At 37.6% G+C, this 21,667-nt stretch overlaps 5 protein-coding genes across 8 annotated transcripts in view; 3 read left to right on the top strand and 2 right to left on the bottom strand.

The window, feature by feature from the left end:
- Nucleotides 1–44: 44 nt before the first annotated feature.
- Vm34Ca (Vitelline membrane 34Ca) lies at nucleotides 45–524 on the bottom strand. The gene has a single exon (XM_020953754.2). The coding sequence runs from the start codon at nucleotides 453–455 to the stop codon at nucleotides 132–134; it is 324 nt and encodes a 107-aa protein (XP_020809413.2). The 5' UTR covers nucleotides 456–524; the 3' UTR covers nucleotides 45–131.
- A 1,200-nt stretch (nucleotides 525–1,724) lies between these two features.
- Flad2 (Flavin adenine dinucleotide synthetase 2) lies at nucleotides 1,725–3,119 on the top strand. Its single transcript, XM_020953767.2, has one exon. The coding sequence runs from the start codon at nucleotides 1,845–1,847 to the stop codon at nucleotides 2,631–2,633; it is 789 nt and encodes a 262-aa protein (XP_020809426.2). The 5' UTR covers nucleotides 1,725–1,844; the 3' UTR covers nucleotides 2,634–3,119.
- Nucleotides 3,074–4,168, bottom strand: LOC110185110 (uncharacterized). Of its 2 annotated transcripts, none has more exons than XM_020953804.2 (2): nucleotides 3,955–4,168; nucleotides 3,074–3,897 (listed from the first exon to the last, which is right to left on the bottom strand). In XM_020953804.2, exons 1-2 carry the CDS (start codon nucleotides 4,137–4,139, stop codon nucleotides 3,333–3,335), a joined length of 750 nt encoding a protein of 249 aa, XP_020809463.2. In that variant the 5' UTR covers nucleotides 4,140–4,168; the 3' UTR covers nucleotides 3,074–3,332. The 2 variants fall into 2 exon arrangements, with proteins under 2 accessions (XP_020809463.2, XP_020809462.2); XM_020953803.2 differs by having other exon boundaries at nucleotides 3,074–3,894.
- Nucleotides 4,169–5,257: 1,089 nt separating this feature from the next.
- Nucleotides 5,258–21,667, top strand: part of LOC110185134 (uncharacterized) — an 89,843-nt gene continuing 73,433 nt past the window's right edge. The window contains exons 1-3 of one of the 3 annotated variants that reach the window (XM_086832128.1): nucleotides 5,258–5,647; nucleotides 11,654–12,072; nucleotides 15,805–16,150. The gene's annotated coding sequence lies outside the window, so the exon portion shown is untranslated. Of the gene's footprint in view, nucleotides 5,648–10,844; nucleotides 10,979–11,653; nucleotides 12,073–15,804; nucleotides 16,151–21,667 lie in introns of those variants that run through there. The other 2 variants (XM_086832129.1, XM_086832130.1) reach the window with 2 other exon arrangements.
- On the top strand, nucleotides 11,832–16,010 carry LOC110185081 (uncharacterized). The gene is made up of 2 exons (XM_086832133.1): nucleotides 11,832–12,072; nucleotides 15,805–16,010. Exon 1 carries the CDS (start codon nucleotides 11,832–11,834, stop codon nucleotides 12,066–12,068), a length of 237 nt encoding a protein of 78 aa, XP_086688259.1. The 3' UTR covers nucleotides 12,069–12,072; nucleotides 15,805–16,010.

Here is a 21,667-nt window from a genome sequence, read left to right as displayed (position 1 = left end):
ACCTAATTAAACCCAAAACACATCAGAAAATGAAAACCAACGAATTGTTATGCTTTAACATAAATTATATTTTGCAGATCGTTTCAATTGTCGTTTTATGGATCGGTTGTCATGTGGTTCTATGGATTATATTACCACTGGCGGGCGATGACGGGGGCGTACTGCGAGTAGGCGCCGGCGGATCCGTAGCTTGGGGCTGGAGCACTGCATGGGACTGGGGCCAGGTTGGGCTGGCAGCTGAAGAGGTAGTTTTTGGGGCAGGGCGGGGCCGGGATGGAGACCGGAGCGGGGGCGGCGTAGGCAGCAGGAGCGGGAGCGGCGTATGCGGCAGGAGCTGGGGCGGAGTAAGCTGCAGGAGCGGCACCTCCGTAGGATGAGCCGAGCATCTTATCCTCCTTATCGGCAGCAACAACGGCCAGCAGGCAGGCGACGGCGATGATAGCAATGCACTTCATGTTGAGATGAGGTTGTTGATGTCTTAGACTGGCTTGAGAACAGACTGCGATGTCTCTGGCTTCGCAACTCCGGCTTTATATACTCTGAAGCACTGCAGCCAAAAATGTCGAGCCAGCACTGACCAAGTTTTCGGTCTCGAAGTCAATGTGTAGGGGGCTTTTTTGCATGGCCAACAGAAATGGAAAAGACCAAACATTTCCTCTACTCTTTTTTGGGCCACTGAACTTGTTGAGTAAACGAATTGTCGTTGGCCGAATCTTTACAAAGAAAATGCTAACTAATAAAAAAGAAAACGGAAACAAGTTTTCACTGATCTTTATTAAAAAGAGAAGCTATTTAGATATTCGTATGTAGTAATAACCTAAATTGGAGATTTCTTTCGATTTAAATATCTTACAATGTCAAAAGATGAGGAGTAATATTAGGTGAAACTTGTGAATATATATGTACATATATGTATATATAACAACATTGTTATTAAAATAACGCACAGCTCTTCATTATCTTCTAATATTCTATTAGATTCAAATGTAGCGATCTGTTGATTTCGTTTTGAGCTGTTAATATATTTAGGAGAAAAATAATATTTTCTAACAAAATCGCATGCATAAATATCTTAAGCCACAATTTTAGATTTTGTTACATTTTCGCTAATATTTGCATTATTTTATATGGGCTCGCCACTTTTATACAATTTTAAATGTACAAATATAAATGACAAACTTAAAAGTAAATTTTTTTAAAATTGTATAAGATTTATTAAGATTATATGTATTAAAACAAAATATTTTTGTTCTGTTACTGTAGAGTAGTAACAGTAGTAAAAATAATATAGAAAAGATTTCAGAGGAATACTATAAATGGGTTATTCCGCGTTACAAAGTGGTTAAGTTCATTTCATTTCCTAGTGTTAGATTGTTTTTCAAGGATGATGCTTTGGGTGATACTAGCTTTCCCTTCAAGAGCACTCTTGACCATCCTAGTGTGCGTCACAAAGGTTATGCGGGTGTTGAGCGTGATTCCAAAGTATTTGTCTTTACAGTGGCACTTTTAGCCGAATTGATCCCGATGTTCCATCGGCAGTTTCAATTTTCAAAGCATTACAGGTAAATCTGTAGTTTGTCCGTGGCATCACAAGCACAGTAAGCTCCGCTAAAAACCCCTGTACCATCAGCAAAAGTGGGAAGCAATAGATTTTTTGGGTCTGCTGTGGGGACTTTGCGGCACACCAACCTCGAGTGGTCTACGTATAGAGAGGGCTGAGATTAGGAGAAACAAAGGAACTTATACTGTCTTTAAAAATATGTCAAAAAGATTATTCTATGTAGTTTGTATCGTGAACTAAATTAAATTGTCAAAAGGTTGGAATTTGCATTAAGCTTATTAAAATGGAGTGCGCTGCGCGTTTCTTGCTCAGCGTGTGTCGGCATCACGTAAAATACCGACGTCTTCATATTCCACCAGCGACAGACTTCGTGGACAAGCCCAAGCCAAGTTTGAATTTGGGGGACAAAGTGGATTACTCCAGAGACTTGATAAAACGGGCAATGACCCTGTATAAGCCCAATGAGCTTATGCTGTGCTTTAATGGCGGCAAGGATTGCACCGTGCTGCTCGATATATTGGCCAAAATAAAGCCACCTTCTATGACTCTGCGAGCTGTGTACGTAAGGCCCGCGGATCCCTTTGAAGAGTTGGAACAGTTCATCGATTGCTGTGCCCAGCGGTATGGAGTGAAGCTGCAGCGACTCGAAGGTGTAATGAAGCTGGCCTTCAAGCAGTTGGTGCAAGAGGATCCCCAGGTGCGGGCCATGTTCCTTGGTTGCCGGCGTACTGATCCCGGCTGCGGGGTGGTGCCGGAGATGCTGCCCTGTGACAACGGCTGGCCGGCGCTCATGCGAATCTTCCCGCTGCTGGAGTGGAGCTATCACGATATCTGGAGCTACTTGCGAGTCAACGATGTGCCATACTGCTGCTTGTACGATCGGGGCTATACATCTCTCGGGGATCGCTCCTCCACCGACTTTAATTCAAGCCTGCTGACCTATGACCAGAAGCAGGGCAAGGGCAAGCTGGTCTTTCGGGCAGCCTATGAGCTAGAGGACCCTAGCAAAGAGCGGGCCAGTAGGAATGATGGGTGGAGCCATGATCAGAGGGCTGTTGAAGAGTCCAAGTAATGGGCAGCACCTGGTCATTGAGCTCAGGCCAAAAGTGTTTGCTTGCATTGCTCTTGACATGATTTGTATCAATTCATTTTTTGTGTTGTACTCAATGTGGGCCAACATGGAGCAGCAAGTGTCAGCTAACTAGGTTCTTGGGCAAGACCCCATTCCACTGTTCGAAGATTTGGCAACCTAAGCAGCCCAGTTTAACCGTTAATGTTCTTCGAGTATAAGAGAAGTTTAGGGTGAAGGCTTGGCTGTAAAAGCTCTTTCGAAACAAAAGCTAAGAAGGAGCTTACATCCACTAAAGTTATCTAAAAAGAGGAATATTTTATCTTTGTCTCTGCTAATTATAAATTTTAAATTAAATAAGTCTCTATGGAATTTAAGATATCAATCTTAAAATTGCTTTGAGTTTACGATTTAAAAAATGTATTCTTCCAAAATTTGAAATTCAGAAGCAAAAAATAAATTTATTAAGTACGCAAATAAGCAAAACAATTTTAATTGTCTTACCAAATATCTGTCAGTTATTGAAATAAATAAAATAAATTATGCTTATATTTAAATACCAAAAAAAAATATTTTATCATGATCAAGCACGAGTAACATAAATATATAGTTAATAGAGAGTGGTGAATGTATTGAATGTTCCATTAATTTACTTAATTGAACTAATTAACAAACAGCTATTTTTCAGAATTAAAACATAATTCAATGATGAACCACAGGCTCTGTAGATGGCTTAAGACCTTTCACAAAGTACACAAAGCCATCTCTCCTCTTGAGTTCACCTTCGATTGGAGTTGGGCGTGTGGAAGTGGTAGTTCCCTTATCCCCCACCAGCAACAAATGATCGCGTCTGTTGCATAATTTTTTTGGCACCTGCTCCTTACTGCTGCTTTCCAGTCTGTTGTCATTTTGTGCTGACTGTACTTCCAGTGACGGGTACTCCAGAAGATCTCGGTAAGTTTGCCAGAGATTCTGATCTTCGGAACGGTCCAGCCAGTTGAGCAAGTCTTGAATGGTCTTATCGTGCCGGTGGGCCAGCTTCTCATCAAAGGGCGGATGCTTACGAGTGGCGAACTGGGCCCTGTAAGCTGTGTTGTTAGCCTTTGGGGTGAGACTAACGCGGTACCAGTGCTGATCTTTTGGGTCCTGACCCAACAGAGAGTACTCGAAGACCGAAGTTGCCGAGGTTGTCTCCTCTGTCCGCAGTCTGGGGTATTTATCGCTTGTCATATTGCTCTTACTGCTAGGTCCTGGTGGACCTAGTCTACTAAAAAAACAAACGGTGACTTTTATATACTTAAAGCCTGATAATGCAAATATTTACCCCAATTGGTTGTATCTGGGCATCTCGGGCGGCATGGCAGTTCCACCGCATGCCATCATTAGACATAAAATAAGAATGATATCCATCTTGGGGGATGTGTTCCACATTTCCATTTTCGCAGAGTGCGACAATATTGTCGACTTTGCTGGGTTATATAGTGCACCAATAAGTTCATGCTTTTGCATCGAGATTCTTTTCAGTCTCTGGGGCTTCAAGTTCGCTGTAAAAAATGCCGTGTAAATGAAGCTATAATTGCTTTGAGTCGCCAAACGGAAATACTCAGATAGCTAATGCTTGTGATAGACGTCACGTTTATGGTTCACATGACAATCATTTCGACAGGGAAATATTTGTAATATATTGGAATAAGGTCTTAGTCATAAAACTGATAGACATTCAATTTTGGGAAAATTGATATTGGTTTTATCCGTATTTTAAGGAAAAACCAACAATAAACTTGTATGTGCACATATAAATGGAAAGAATATTGGATAAAATTACAAATCTTTTAATTAGATCAAAGTTAATTTTATTTACAAACATTTGGAACACTGAAATTTACAATAGCCCTAGATACATATAGATAGATAATAGATTTAAATTCTTTTTTGATTAAATAAATATACTTTATTCGATCGAATCGATTAAGTCCGAATAAATAACTATACTTACTAGAGGTGTATAAAAACAGTTTTATTTAAATTTACTTTTAACTTTATCTGATTTTGACTTTCAGATAAAGAGTATACACTACATTTTAAAAATAAAAAATAGATAAGAGTCAATAGTCAATTGGAAAACTCACTTCCGGTGCGTTCCCTGTATTTCCGCTCTCGCGCTCTCTTTATCTCATCTCGGTTACTGCGCCAACAGCTGTGACGGCATTGCCAGCACAGAAGGATTTGTATTATCAGTGAAATTGGCGACCTTTCCAATGTGGGCAACTTTGAAGGATGGTAATCAACAAGAATACTTTCACTTTAACATCTGTCCCACCCGCACCCGCACCCGCACCTGCAGCCGAGCACGGACTCGGCATCCTTCGGCGAGCGTGCGCCCGAGAGTCAACTTTCTCCTGCTCTCGTCAGCGCTCTCTCGCTCCGTTTCCGTTCCTCTCTCGGCAGCAGCAGCTGAGACGGCACAGCTGTTGTGTCGCCTTCGCCATAGGCATTTTGCGCGCGCACTTTCCTAAAACAAAAGGAAAGAGGAAGATGGAAGCACGAAACGCATATCACACATACGCACGGTGGTACGGCGAAGGCGAGCTCTGGTTCGACAGGACTCGGACAAGTTTTGCACACTCAGTAGACAATCTTTCCTTATTTCGTTAACACACTCACAGCACCTTTAACCGAACCAATAATATACAGCAGAAATTCCTCTAAAGCCACCAACAGCAACAGTAGCTACATTACATATATTAAAAAAAAAGCAACAAAAAATTTAACTATGTGTACATAGGCATAAACATTTTCAAAATAAAACAAGAAACACTTTAAAGAGCATGGCTAAATTCGTGTTAATCTGCTTGTTTTTTCATGTAAAAAAACTGAAGAACTAAATGTAATCAACAAACATAAATTAAAATTCAATGTCAACGTGCGTGTTAGTGCTAGTGCCACCTCTCGACCGGACCGACTCCTTCGTCCTCGTCTTGTTGCTTTGGCTTTCGTCGCTCGAACTTTAACCGAAAGTACGTAAAAAATGTATCTCTTATCAGGCAGTTTCGTTTATGCGTGTCCTTTAATGGCAAACAGCCAGGAATTGCCTGATAAAATACTTTCATTTGAAACGCGGCCAAATTGGCTGTCTTTACTTTCTGCATCCTGTTTTATTTGGACTCGATTCGTTGAATAAGTTGTCCTTTATCAGTTGAGAAGTATCAGCCGTGGGTTACACGAGTAGTTTATGTGCAGAGAGTAATTGCAGTGTCCGGTGCCTGATAATAATCATTTATTCTTATTGGAAGGCAATCGTTATTATAATTGATGGGTTGCTATCTCTTACCGTAGGTAGGGAAAATAGTTTTACTCAAGTTTCGCGAAAATAAAAGAAATGTAATTTGTGGAGAAATTGCTGGAATTTATTTACAGCAATAACATAATGCTGCTATCAAAGTCGGAGTTTCATTAGCTTTTTTGTATTACTTCTATAGATTATTAAATACATTTAAAATAATTTGAAATATGTAGGAGTAGACCCAAAGTACGTGTGGGTACATAATACAGCTGCTCTTCGAAGTTGTTTGTAAAAAGTTTTTCCATTATTCGATATTATCTATTACTTTAATTTAATTAAACTTAATTCGGCTCTTCCATTTGTTGGTTTGTTCGTTGCCTGCGTGTTCAAGTGCCGTGTAAAGTAATTTACCAAACCCACAAACTTTTCGTGGCCGCTTAATTTTTAGCGCAAAACAAATAAGCAATTGCCAAAGCAGGAACAAAAAATTGCGGACCGAAAGTCCTTCAGAAATAGCTGAGCCGAGTAGAGAGTTTCAGTCAGGCTATTTAAGCGAAAGAAAAAGTTTTCAGCCTGCCCATTACTTTCACTTTTTCTCCCTCCCTTTTCACGCTGCTGCAATATTTTGCCAGCTACAGCTCGTGCTTTCGCTGTTGTCTATGTGAGCTCGGGGCTTCACCTTAGGTGTGTCTACGGGTTTTTAGGTGTGTGTGCATGTGTATATACATACATACATACATACATACATACATATATGGAAGAGTGTGTACTTCAATTCGTCCTTCAATAATTCTACTGTTAGATTTTCTTCATCAAATGCTCTTTAAAAGACTTTTAAATTCAAAAATTATACTCCTGAAAATTGTCACTAGTTTAATCAAAATTTTCCTTATTATGTTACAAAAAAATAATTTAGTCAAGTCAATACATGCAGGGAACGTAATCATTCTTATATTGTATATAAAATGCAAATAAAAATCAAATTATGGTTGTTGCAGTTTATGAAATATTTTTATCGAAATGTTTCAAAATTTCTTATATCTCAAACAGCTTAAAATTAGAGTGTTAATATTTCTTTTGGCAATTTTGATTCAAAATGAAGGCAGCAATCGATTAAGTTTTATTTTATTAGAGCTATCACAAATTCAGTAATAATAATAATCAGGTTTATTTATAACAACCTTAATTAACACTCCTAAAACTATACTCCAATAATACATTTCTCGGCTATCCGAAGTTTGCAATTTTTTTAAAATAGACAACTTTGTAAGACGGTCTTTGTATTTTAATTTTCCTCTTGATTAAACTTAAACTCTTGATAAATCTAGTCAAAAGCGATTTCTTTAACTAAAATATTAAAATAAAATAAACTGAGATATCGAGACGCCGAATACCCGTTTAGTTTGCATTAAAATCGTTTCATTTCGGTCAAATTATATGTTTATTTCCCTAGGCTTTTAGAAAAATTTGTCGGTTCTATAAAATATATATAATTCAATAATTAGTTTTTGGTATATTTAAAGCATGTGTTTTTTAATTCGAAAAAATAACAATATTTCTGGGCTTATGCATAGATTTAAATTTATATTTTCCATATATATATATTCTTACATTTGCATATACATTTGTCGATCGTGCTCATTGTATATCGTCCGATAATAATAATAATAAGAACAATATTTTTAAATCATTGTATTTCGCCCGATATAGATAATGTTAAGAACATTATTTTTAAATCGAAATTATAACTAAATCATCGTTTATATGCAAACATGTTGGAAAATAATGAAGTCATTTTAATTTTCATATCGATAATTTTCATTTTCGATCTTTCACATGGCATCTTTATGATATTTATGAACATCCGATTTTCATAAAATAAACCAAATTTCAATAATAAAAATTACAATACATAAGAGTAAATAAAAGTGTTATGAAAAATAACGATTTTTTTTTTTATAAATTTTCCGATTGTTACCATTTTCATAAGATACAGTTGTTCGATTTGCTCGGTCAGTTTTATTCGGATTTCATTCAGATAGCTCCAATATTGAGACTAGTTCCTGTAGGATCGAATAAATCATCTTGGCTAGAACCAATTGGCTGTTAAAATGTTAAAATGATGCCACTACTATTATATTGTTTTTCCCGCTAAACTTACTTATTTTAAGTAAAATAATAAAAAAGTTAAATTTTGAACGAAAAAGGTTACTGAAATCTGATATAACATATCCCTTAGAAAAAGTCATATAAAAATATAATCAAGAAGAATTCACCGGCTTTTTAGAAGATCATTATGTCATTTCCCTTACAAACGGTTTTTCAGAAATGCGTAGTATGATGTTTCAAAAAGTTGTACAATTTGGGTATAACTTCTAAATATATCGCCGATATATGTGTTTAGCTGTAGAATGAACTACTCAACATTGTCTGCACTTTAAACAAAAAAGGCAGTCGCAAGCAATTAATTTAATCTTTGTAATATGTATATATAATATAAAATAATTATTATAAGATACGTTATTTAGGCGATATTTTCAGCGACGACGTGGTCGCAAAATTACAAAATATATCGAATGTGCAGTTTGAATGGAACAGCTGTTTCCAGCTGCCGTTATTATTATTTATTTAGTAATTTAGCGGTATCGGGAACGACGCAAATATCTTTTGATAATGGTATAAATGGTTCAGATCGGATATATGTATGCAATAGTTGCCTATTCATCGTCACTACGTGCACGGCCATTCACAGAAATAATAACCAAAAAATATGTATTTTAATTTAAACAACTTGCATTATGATGCATATTGAAATCTGTAAAGATTATTCATTATACATTTGGGACCCGGAAATCTTATAGTTCCTTCCTTTCTTTGTATTTGTGCCATGGCGACCAGTGGCCATTTTGTGATATTATGTGGGTGGGCAAGTGTATGCGTGAGCAGATGATGTGGGGCAAACACACCACACCACCGCCCGTGTGAGGTGAGGTGAGGTGAGGTGAGCTGTGGCACTCGTAATAATAAAAATGTCGACCTACTCGGTATGGAGTCGTAAATCGTTGATGTTGCTGCGGCTGGTTGTTGGTAGCTATCGCTGCCGGCTGTTGTTGTTCCTTGCTCCGGCAGCTTGGATTGTAATGAATATAAAACTGCCTTTTAACTGCCTTGGCAACTCCTCCCCATCAGTCGGCAGCCCGGGTTTTTATGCATGTCCGAGGGCATTGCAAATTCCTTTTCCTTTTCCTCAATTGTTTTACGACATCTACCTAGAGGGGCTTTAAGCCAGGCCAGCGGCCACATTCTCCAACGAGAAACTTGTTGAGGCAGAGTGAGGATACACAATTGAATAGGAAAACCTACAAGATTTGGCACGCCATAAACTTTTGTATAATTTTTACCAATTTTTTCGTTCTCTGCTTTGAATAGAAAAGATTTCGATATTTCACTTTTGTAATTTTTTGCTTTGGTTCATGTTTGGCAAGTCGCGTCGTTTTCTTTTGCCAAAGCAACCAGTGTTTTGTGTGAGATAAGCAGCTTGACCGTGGATGTGGAAGTGGAAATGGAAGTGGTGGGATAGAAGCAGCTCCTCGGCTCTCCGCCCGCGGCTCAAGGACTCGGATATACAGGATACAGGCGACGGCACGTACGGGGGCAAGGCGTGCAAGGCGGCATGATAATTTCGTTGAATACCCAAGTCAGCCTCGACTCTGTGCACAAATAAGGGGCAAGAGGAAGTGGAGGAGCAGAGGTCGCTTAGTTTTCAGTTGATATGCAAAACAGTTTTGTATATCTTAAGCAAAATCGCAGCTAGAGCGAACCAGTTCCTATATGCATTGACAGATTGGGAAAAGATAGAGATATCGGTCAACCCACACACGTTCTAGCTTTCAAGTTTTAAAGATTAATACATTTTGTCAACAAGACAGCAAACTACTTTAACTTTGCCACCAAAATTCTTTAAATTTATCTGCAATATTTGTTGTGAATCATCTTCATCTTGCTCAAATTGATTCTTTATGATATTTCTTAACACACGGTTTTTCTTACGCTTCCTGTTTACGTGTTGTAGAATATAAATAAGGATATAAAGGGAAATAAGATATCCATCTAGCTACAGATTAATCTAAGCTATGGTTTTTTTATTCGGAATTTGTAAATGAGGGATATGTAAATATTTTTTTTTCGAGAAAGAGATTAGTTTCCCCTCAGCAAGGCCGAACCATTTTGGACATTTATTTGGGAGCTATTATAGACTCATTGACAGACAGTAAGCTGAGAGCACCAAATTAGTCAACTTGATGGGCCATACATCTTGAGTATATATATATTTATATGTACGTTATGCCAAGCAAGACTATAACTTTTGGCTTTAATGAGAGTGGCCAATGCCAAAGCCAAAGGCCAACGTGAATTTATTTCAAAGTCGGTTGGTGGGCGTGCGAGTCGCGCAAGGATATGGCTAAGGAGCAGCCACACATGGGTGTGTGTGTGTGTGTGGGCTAGAGCATGTCGGAGTGTTTTGGCCCGGCCAACGCCTGGATGTCAGCGTCAGGCGAAATCTTTAGAACTGCCTTGAAGTCGCTTGCTGCCAACGATTTTTTTTTCTTTTTTCGACAACCAGCACCAAAAGTTCAAGCTAAGTGCACTGGGCAATAGCAACAGTAAACACGCAGCTGAAAAACATGGACATGGTCGAGCCCAACGGCAATCGACGCCTCTGGCCATTCATATATATATGTACTTGCGTCCCAACTGTTGTTGCCTGCCACAGTTGTTGTTATAAACAAGCCAAGAACTGGCCAACTTGGCAGCTCTCTGGACGCTCCTGCGCGCGCATTTCCACAGAGAGTTGGAGAGCCCACAGAGAGAGAGAGAGAGAGAGTTGTCTTCCCACAGGAACGCAGGAGGACGCAGCTGCTTGGCATCCAGTGGCCAGGCCACCGATGTCCTTTAGTATACAAAACGGCAGCGAGCGAGGCGTTCGTCACACGGCCAAGAGCCCAGAGCGGTGGTACAGCAACGGTATCACAGCGTCAAAAAGTTCGCGTCAAATGAGGTGAAAGTGAGTGAAAGTTGCAAACTTGTGCAAAATTATCCCCAGCCCCCCGGCCTTTGCCCAGGTAGCCGCACGTGGCATACATATGTGTGATATTTCCCAATGAGATTGAATTAAACGCGTTTGCCTCCGTTAAAGCCAAAGACTCCCTGGAGCATCCTCACTCCTGGCCATAACAAACTTTTATGCCACTCCATACTGTTCTGTAGATTGAAAAGGACGCGTGATTAAGTTAGCTGTTTGGGTAACACAGAAGGTTTATGGCCGGCTTGGCGACATTTTAAAAGTATTCAGTCGGAAAACCTATTTCAACAGGTGTACAGACAAAGAGTATACTATAGTTTTGTGACCACAAAAGAGACAGCAGCAGGAACTGTAGCTCATTATTTTGGGAGACTTTTTCAAGTTGTATAACTAATAGTCCTAATTGCAGTAATATACAGACTTAAAATGTAGTTCCACTTCATTTTTCTTAACGAGAGCAGGATGTCTTCTCAATGGGGTTTCCTTCTGGTCTCCCTCCTCCGAGGGTAATAATCGCGCTCTCCTTCGGTTTGAGTGGGTCCTTCCGTTTTATGTTTATTACCTCTTAGATTTTTCGGACAGCAAATGTTTGACCGACTTTAACCAAAGTTCTCATTTGGTCTTTTTACATATTTTATGGAAATTGCCTTCATGAAGGAAGAGCTACAGACAAACTTTCGCGACCATGAAAACCTTTGACTTTGATAACAAAGAACGCGTATATGTAATCTACGAAAAGAAATCAGCACAAGGAGAGGACATTGTGAAACCGTAAAACCGTAATCAAATAAGTTTGCACAATAATTTAACTCAAAGCAAAGGTCAGCTAGAGAAAATGTGCATAAAAAATTGCGGCGACATCAAATTCCGGAAAAGCAAAGGTGAAGAAATCGGCAATGACGCTGGAAAGAATAACGTCATCCACGCATCGTCCTCCGACTTTGAATATTTTCAACTTCAGCTACAGTTGCAGTCCAAGCTCAACAAGCAAAGGCAAAAAGGATCGAAATTGCCCAACTTCAGGATTATTATGTGTTGTTGCTACTTAATTATCATGGTCCTGATAATTTAAAAAGGTACGCAAACTTATTTTAAAATCAAATAACATTATTTTGTGTGGTTCAAGAGATGCAACTCGTTTCGTTTCTTTCCTGCTCTATTATTATCAGAAAACTCAAATATAATAATATAGTTTGCAAATGACGGCTATTGAGAATTGTACTGCCATTCTGCTGAATTACGTTGCATATAAATAAAACCATAAAAAAAATCCTTTTGTATTCAACTATTGAATCATCCTACTAAATCAACCATTTCTGTGGGTAGAAGTACAGCAAAAATGCAGTATATCTAAATTCTCATTGGCCTTGGTGACTGTATAATAGTTTATATCACAGGATGTGTTATATGTGTTTTTATATCGCCTAGTATAATGACAATCAGCTCTACTACCGCAGTACAATAGCTTTACGAATTTCCCGCGTCTTCGCATTTAATTCTCAACTGGTTTTAACATCACAGACATAAAGTAATGGTTGCCGGCTAATTTTTAGATCTGTTTGTGCTACTACAGCATAAGCCAGTCTCTAAAAAAACACTTAAAGAAGCTAAAATTAGCTAAAAAAATTACTATTATTATCCTGTAATACAACTATAAAGCTTTACCGGTTCTATGGTACCCTACTATAATCAATAGTAAAATAGTATAATTTATTTATTTTTTTATTTATTTTTTTATTTATTATTATTATTTAATAATTATTTTATTTTACACTGCAGATTCGTGGTGGAATTCACTGTAGACCAATCATAGAACGTAATGCGTTAGGTCGCTTTTAATGACTCTCATAGTTAATTCAGCCATAATTGAAGGTTTGCGCACTTAAACAACAGAAAATTTATACTTTCGTGCTATCATTTTGATTTAATTTTCGAAAAAAGTTTAAAAACATTAGAAAATAATTGTTTGAGTTATGAACAAACCTTTCATGTACATTAAATAGGATAATATTTAAATTTTTATCCACCTAGATGAATTTAAACTCATAAATCAATGGCATCTAGGCATGTTTAAACTTTTTAAATTAATTGAGTACATTGAACTAATTATAATAAAGTACAAAGCCTCATTTTGGTCCTTGACCTTTATGGCCAATAGGCAAGGTCCTCTAAAAATAGTTTGCTTTAGTCTTTAGCAGCCATCTTTTCTACTTATCGAATTATATTGTTTGGTGCTTTATGGGCTGTCTGGTTTATTGAAATTAGCGCTAAATTGATTTATACCACAATATGTTACTGCTGTCAATAGACGAATTACGCATACGTTGGGCTCTTTGTTCCTGCCTGGCTTTCTGTTTGTTTGGCTTTTCCCCGCTGATTACTCATACGACGCGTGGCACATTTCATGAAAATTGATTTTACACTGCGACAAAGCCCAAAGTACACACACATTTCCCAGCCATGTGTGCGTTTGAGTACATATATGTATATATGTGTGTTATTTGTTTTGTGATTTTCAATTCACATTGCTGACCTACATTTTCACTTTATGTGGGTGAGGTTTTGGGGTTTTTCTTGTTGTTCGGGCTACAGGTTTCCATAAAAAGAAGAGAAATATGGCCAGTGGTCAAAATTTATTTGCCATGCAAATTCGTTTACTGCCAAGAAATTAATTAATACAGAGAACTCAGCCCACATTTTTAACCATTTCGTGTGAATAAATAAACGTGGTTTTAAAGATTGAAAGGAGTCTGATTGTTTTCACAAATAATTAATTGCGATTGGGACTGCAGCAAATGCAGCATGAATATAATCACCTGTTCACAATAACACTGGCCAGCCAAGCTTTTTGCCATACGCTTACAGCTTACTTCACATTTTGTAGTTAAAAGCAAAGTCACACACTTATTTTACAGACAACCCATCATATTAGACAAATATTAATAAATATTGGTAAAAAAAATTATGTTGTTATTTACTAAAACATAAATATCTATGGGCAATTCTCCAGAAAGGTCCACCGTCGCCAAAAACTTAAAATTGCTTAAAAACGAGTATTTTTAACATGGTTACATAAAAAATGGGTCAGATTGATCAAGACTAAGATAATTTTTAATTTTCTAAAATTAATTTTGAAAAAATCTATGTCAAACACGCGTAAACGCAAATTGTGTTATTTTTATCAAAAACACACATAAAAAATGTCATGTTTTGTTTTGATGCCAATCTCTTAAACAAAAGCATTTTGCTTTTACTTTTGCTTTCTAATATCACACAGAGAATGTAAAGAGTCAATATAAAGTGCAAAAGGACATACATATGCGATCTCCAATATTCCTACAGTTTTAGTTTGAATTATCGCTTTCCAAAATGTCGCGTGCGACATGTCACGTGCGACCCGGACTAAAATTGAATTTAAAAAATAACTTCTTAATATTTAAAAAACAAACAAAATACATTATTAAGATAATTGATTGCTTAATTATTTAAAACTTATTGTAATACAATTTTTCATCACGTTTCGCTGAAATCAGACCTTAAACTGGTTTCTTGCAAATGTAACTTCTGTTTTTGTCGCGTGCGAATGTAGCACATTTTAGTGAATATCTTGAAAACGAACAAGGGTTCAATATCGATCTAAGCACCAATTATAGTGCCAACCAAGAGCTATACGTTTTAAGTATTGTAAAATTAAAATAAAGTCTTGGCACATGTTTTTTTAGTTTGAATGCGTACGTATGTCGCACTCGACACACGAGAATTGCCTATATCTTATACATTATATTTGATACTCATACAATTCTATAACGTTCCAATTGAGAATGTACGCAACAGGGAGAAATATTCGATATACATATAGCTTGATGTTTCAAAATTAATTTAGATCCTTGGCAAATTAAAATTTCCAAAAAGTCTTTATTTTTATAGTTTGAGTCTGTTGACGTGTCTTAATTATATATTTGGGAAATAGAAATTGTTAAACTTTGTATTTTTGCATCGAACATAAATTTGATTTTTAATTTCCTTTTCCTTCCTTTTACAGTTTTAATTAAAATGGATAAATTCTTAAAACATTAATATCACAGTGTCAAAAGTGTCAAGGGTATAATAAAAAAAGTATATTTCACGTTGACATCTATTATCTAATATTTCTCTCGGGCAATGAGTTCCTTTCGATAAATGCGAAAGAAAGTTATTCCATGTTTAGAGTACCGATATAGGAAATTGTAGCATACTTTTCTGCATGTAAAGCACCAGTTTTGTCTTTGATAGCCAAAAAGTCCTTTGTGATTTTTCAATCCCTTATGCTATGAGCAAGACTACTAAGGACATTCATTTATTTATTTTTTCAAAACAATGTTATTTATCTTAAACCACCCATTTATGTAGTATTTTTTATACACACTTCCCTATGAACCGTATAGATATCCATACATCATGATTTATTTGACCAAATGTATGCATATATATGTACATATTCGTGTGTACAAATGGGTTGTTTGTGAGTGAAAGTGAACCCTTTGAGTATCCTTTACCATTCATACAAAGCCAGTGTCTAGCCATTGTGCAATCAAATTGTTCCGTGGGCGGTGCTTTTGGGTTAGCGTCGCTTACGTTTGCATTTACAACCAATTATTTGTGGGAGGTTGTTGGTAATGCTTCTGGGAAGGTCACGGAACGGCTTTTTGGGAAATTAGATAAAGGGTTGTAATGTGATGGGATCCAGCGCGTTTATGTGACTAAAATGTTTATGAGGCCCTGTAACTCGTTCCGAAAGCTAATCTCTCCTTTCCTCTTTCTACTTACAGCTCCGATTGGTGTCTATATAATATAATCCATCTGTTAAATACATACGTGTGTACATGTTAAGAGTGTGTCAGTGTCAGTGAAAGTCGAATATAAATATATAAATGTATAGCTTAAAGTGGTCGAAAGTTCTTAAAAATTTAACGAGCTAACAAGTTAAAAAGAATTTAGCTTAAGTGAATGAGTGTAACCTTTATTTATACAAAAAGAATATAGTTTGTCGCAAAGCTTTCGGCAACCAAACTACCGCTTAAAACACAAAAATATTAACCTGGAATAGCAATGAAATCTACAAATTGAAAAATGTCTAACATATGGTCAACTTTATGAAAATATTACTGACGTGAAGTAAGTAACAATGTCTTTTTTAACTGATTTCCGTTATTGATTGTAGTCTGAATAATTATACATTTTTTTAGGCATTATAAGTAATGATATTCCAACGAGAATTGAAGTAAATTAGTTTGCTTTTACATACTGTAAATCTTAAATCGTATAACAAGTAATTTGCTTGTATTATAAATATTTGGTTATACAGCCTCGTTGGAATTCATTTAATTTCAGATCCCTTTAGAATTTCTTTACTTTCAATAGTTTAATTAATCAATACTTTCACACGTATGCTCCATTGTAGCCCTGGTAAAGTACTACAACTAGGTCCCGTAGTTATAAAGTTTCTAGGAAGTTGTCGAAATAGATCCAAATATATAATACATAGAACCGGCTTACTAGGCGTATGCGTAATATGGATTAACGCTTATGTGGCACTTTAATCAACTCGACTCATGGCTGAGAATGTTTAACAAATATCAATAATGAATGGGAGAGCAAATTTGTAGAGCATGTTGACAGACATGCGAGAATTGTCCCCAGGGCCTGCCTGGCCAACAGACTGTTTCAAATCGACAATAAAACTCCGGGTCCTGTGATTGTGTGCTTGTATCCGGCACTTTGCCTTTTCCAGCTTGCCACGGTCAATACCAAATACGATTTTAAAGAGGTCCGAGTAATTGTTTTATGGCACTGGAAGGACTCACAAACAAATCAAACTGAAAACACAAAACAACGCAGAGTTAAGTCGCAAGATTTATGTGGATGCCGCCACGATGCGCAGGGCGAGCATAATAAAGCCATAAGGAAGGTGGGGAAAAAAGAGACGCACACTTGGCAATTTGGCTTATCAAAAAGCCAATAAATAATAAGCCAAAGAGCTCGTTGCACGGTACATGAAAAGTAGATCAAGATTACGGGGGAGAAAACTGTTTTTGCGTTACATGTCGAACCGTGAGGGGGACATTTACAATATATGCGAACGTGTGTGGGCCGTGTTGACACTTTTCATGGCTCGGATATTGGTTGGCCCCATGAAAAATTCATATAATTGGCTATGTCTGCATTTTTGATTACTCTAATGGTGACCTGTCAGTTGTCAGTTTCGGAAACAAAGGGTAGCCAATGTCTCTGATTAGAGAGTATCCCGACATCCATTGATTTTAACCCAGCCCCCAAAAAAGGTTTTAGACTGCCGGCGAGGTCAAGAGGTCAAGTTGCCAGCGAAATGCCAAACTCAATGACATTCGCACACAATTCAGTCTGCAAACAACAAGGTCGAGGTCCCACAATGCAGAATTCTCGCCCAGCTTGACTGACAGAGACCAAAAGTTTGCCTCTGTCAGAGAAGTGCGTTAATTAAGTAATTTGCCCGGTCACGCTCACCTGTCCCTTTAGCAGAATAGAACACACCTTTAATGGCCGCCGCGGCTGGGAAAAAATCGATTCGTGTTCCCTTTTCCTTTCCTCTTTTTTTGTATTTCGTAAAACCACAAAGTAAGGCCAGTTTTCTGTCGAAATCGATGGAATTTTTGGGCGCGTTAACATTTTACAAATACTTTAATTATATACAATATCTACATATACGTATATATTTCACTTTTCCTGTTTCGTCTGGTATTGATGTATTACCATTGATGTATTACTTTTTATTATAATTATATAGTCCATTTCTTTCAAGAAATGGAAGGAATTAAAAACCTTTAAAAGGGTTAACAGAGTGGCAAGAAATCAAATTTATAAACTTGCTTGTCTTGTTCCATTACACCAGAAATTCTCCCCTTTTTTATTAAACATATATTATATGTAGTATTACCTTATCTATCACATTCACAACAATCACAATCATTTTTACTGGCGATATAATCGTTATTTATCTGGACGACCGCAATTTCACCTTAATACTTTCGCAAAGGTATGTGAATAAAATTGCGTCCTGTATTTTTCGCTTCCACTTCTTAGACTGCCACAGGCACATTCCGCATTTTCCGGGTCACTTCACTTCCAATTCCTGCCAATCTTTGCATTCTTTACCCATTTCCAGGTTCTCCTTAAAGGTTTTGCTTTAATTAAAATTGGCTTACAAGAAGGTGACTTGCGGATGGTATTGTTTTCCGGTTTATTTTAGTGAATTGGAACTCTTCCTGTTCATAAATCAGAAGCCTTGACCGCAAACACTCGCACGGAAAACACATCGAAGCGCTTACATAATTTGTTAGGCGCGTCCAAGTCGTAGCCACTAAAAGCAATTTTGTGTATTAGTAAATACGGAATCGTATTTCATTCCATGTCCCGACAACCGAAAGACATATGCAAATCATTACTAAAGTCTCTGCTTAGGAATGTTTGGCTGAAGGTTTTGGCTTGAGTTTACATATACACCACCATATATGCACTAACATAACTAAATAGAAAATTAGGTTTGCGTTGCCTAACTGATTTGTGGCAAGTTTGGTTAACTTGTCGCCATTAGTTAATAAATAATAAGAGTATTTTAGCAGAGCAATTATAAATTAGAATCAGAGAAGTTATTTAAATACGAAATTTTAGAAGACTCTTAAGAGCAATGCTTAAAATTTACACTTTGGAAATCAACCATCCTTGACAGTAGTAATTATATTATGTTTCTTAAATCATTGCATGATTATAGGTTCTCCATATTATTTGTCTTGACGTGGTCAATGAGTACGCAATATAATTAAGATGTATCTTTGCTAGGCTTCAGTCTTTTAAACACTGTCACTTTCAAACTGGTTGCAATAGCAATGTCGCCTATTTTAAGCTTGTCCCAATTCCGGAAACGGAAGTGTGCACATTGAAGAACGGTGCGAGGCGAAGACGCCAACCTTTTGACTGTGGCGAATTGGCCAGTAAGAGTTGGCTTAGATATTTTTGCCAACTTGCCAGGCAGAAGCAGAGAGAGGCCACTTAAATACCTGCAAAAGTTTTCGCGCTTCCGCCGGAAATTGCTGGGGTAGCACAGCGAGGAATAAGAAAGGGAAAATAAGCGAGAAGTAGTTTTTCAGCTTGTGTAAGTGTGTGTGTGTGTGTGCTTTTCATATCAAATCTCCTTCAAATGCACAGCAAGGCAGCCAGGAAATGCTGAAGGAAATTCATTTTCTTTTGAGACAGCACCAAGGAATGGAGAAAGACTGCCAAAAACAACAAGCACACCCACAGGCAGGCGTACAGGACATTCGAAGGGCCTTTGAGCCGCCTGCTGCAAATATTGTACAAGTGCTCGTCACTCGTCGAGCTGCACAAACAGTAAGCAAAACAGCAGCAACATCAGCTCGGCAGCAGAAACAAAAGCAAGGGCTAAAGCGAAAGCAAGCTCGTTAAAATTACAAATAGAAGGCAAGTGGCAGAAAAGTGCGCTCAAGGACGCGTTGGCGTCTCGTGGCCCACCCGTCTCACACCGCGCCCCATACACACCACCCACCACCCACCCCCAGCCGCCCAATTACCACCCACAGTCCCGTTTTTCTAATCTACTCATGTGTGGCATTGTGTGGCAGTCATGCGAAGCGTTGAGGCATTTGATCTTACTCGTATCCTGCCATCAGAAACTTGCCCCATGAACATTGCCCCACCCCTATCCCCGTCCCTGATCCTGATCCTAGTTCCGATCCTGGTGGGCGTGGCAGCTGGTGCATGCGAGTTTTCCCTGGCATTAGGCAAAACCAAAAGTTTTTCTCCTGCCATGGTTTGAACTGTTGCATTTCTGGCTTGGTTTGGTTAGGTTTGGTTTAGTTTGTTGATAGGGGTTTTGGTTGGCATTTGAAGGCCACTCCTGCCACTGACAGGACCTCATGGTGTGAGGTGTGTACGGTGTTTCCCGCTAGAGTATGTTGCAAGTTAACTCAGCTTACGAATGCCAACTAGCCTTTAGGAACCACGCAAGGGCAAGCCAAATGTAAATGAAAGTTTTCATTTGAACTTTAAATTGTTATTTAAACTTTCACTTCTTAGGTAACTGAGTATTGCCAAGAATGTGAGTGTTTATCCTTACATAACTTTAGGAATAAACAAGGAATATAGTGTTTGTATGCTCCGTATTATTTTAAAAGAATTTAAGAGTTTTTAACTTTTTAAATTATGCATTGGGATGACGTACCGCAGAACCAATTCCGCTTGCAATCCGCTCAATTAGGCAGCAAATTAACTACGGCCAGCCAATCCCCGATCCAATTCGATCCAAGAGTCATGCCGGAATAAGACCCCAATCCGGCCAACAGACGCCAGGATTTATGTCGACAAATTATGCACATTTATTTCAGCATAAAAGCGAATGGCAATGGTGCAGCCGGAGTCGGATCCGGGACGAGATCCGAGAAACGAGAAACGAGTGCAGTGGGGTCAATGCTGGCACATAATAAACTCATAATGCGTGACAGGATGCGTGTCAGTGAGTGCGAAGTGAGTGCCGGATCCGGCCGAATGCCATAAGTGGTTGCGCCTCATTTGGCACTCCATGCATCTTTATTTTCGCTGACCAGACTGGACGGGACTGGCTTGTTTCCACACCGAACTGAATTTATATGCATTGCATTTTTATTCAAATTTAATTGATATTTGTTTATGGCAGTAATAACGATGTCAGCCCTAATTTAATGTCATTGACTATGAGAGCCACTACTTAGCATAAGCGGATTTATGGCCCAATGCCGTTGCCAGCTATAGAATTTCCGTCCAAATGGCCTTCAATCGGGTGGCGTCATTCATGCTGGGCTCACAAGACAATAACGACAACTAAGTGGAATTAATTTACCACAGTATCTGTTTTGATTTTTTTTAAGCGAAACGCAAAAGGATAAAAGGAGAACTAACCCTTTAAAGAAGTTCTTAATAAAATTACATTTATTTTGTGTTTATTATGAACTTATTTAATTAGAGCACTGTTTCCTTGCTTTGTAGAAACTTAATCTTATCTGCTTTCAATATTTTAATTTATATTGGCTCTTAAGTATCGATATTTATTGAAAATATATTTTTGTGCATTACAAAATAGTTTATTATTTTAAGAATATGCTGAGTAAGTTTTTTTTTCGAATTCATACTCAAAGTGCCTCAAATCCAGAAAGTATACATTATATGGGTTCAAATAGCAGATACTTATAATAAATGCATATAATAAGGGTTTTTTACGAGATCTGTTGGGTCCTTAACTGTAAAACTTAAAGATCGAGCCACTGCGGCAAATTCTCCGTAGGCCTTCATTTTCTATAATGCTGCTAATTGTTTTTTTTCTCATCATCAGTATATTTTTTTAACTATCTCTTAAGGTTCACGATGATTGCTTGATTATTAAATAAAAAAAAAACATTTTCGAAAAATTTACATGTATATCCCTCTATAAAACTCATTAATATTTAATAATAATAGTGTTACGGACAAGTATTTGTATTGATTAATTATGTCTTGTCGTGAGGTCTTGAGTGCCAAGTCTCACACATTTGTAATATTTGGACTTGGTCTCCTGCTTTCCTCAAAATAGTTATAAAAGAACGTTTGTTTATTTTTTTTTTTTAATAG

Source organism: Drosophila serrata, unplaced genomic scaffold, assembly GCF_035046125.1.
Source record: "Drosophila serrata isolate PLE 108 unplaced genomic scaffold, ASM3504612v1 contig_245, whole genome shotgun sequence".
Taxonomy (NCBI): Eukaryota; Metazoa; Arthropoda; class Insecta; order Diptera; family Drosophilidae; genus Drosophila; species Drosophila serrata.
Note: the sequence above shows the minus strand (reverse complement) of the source record. Positions and strands in the feature narration are given on the sequence as shown.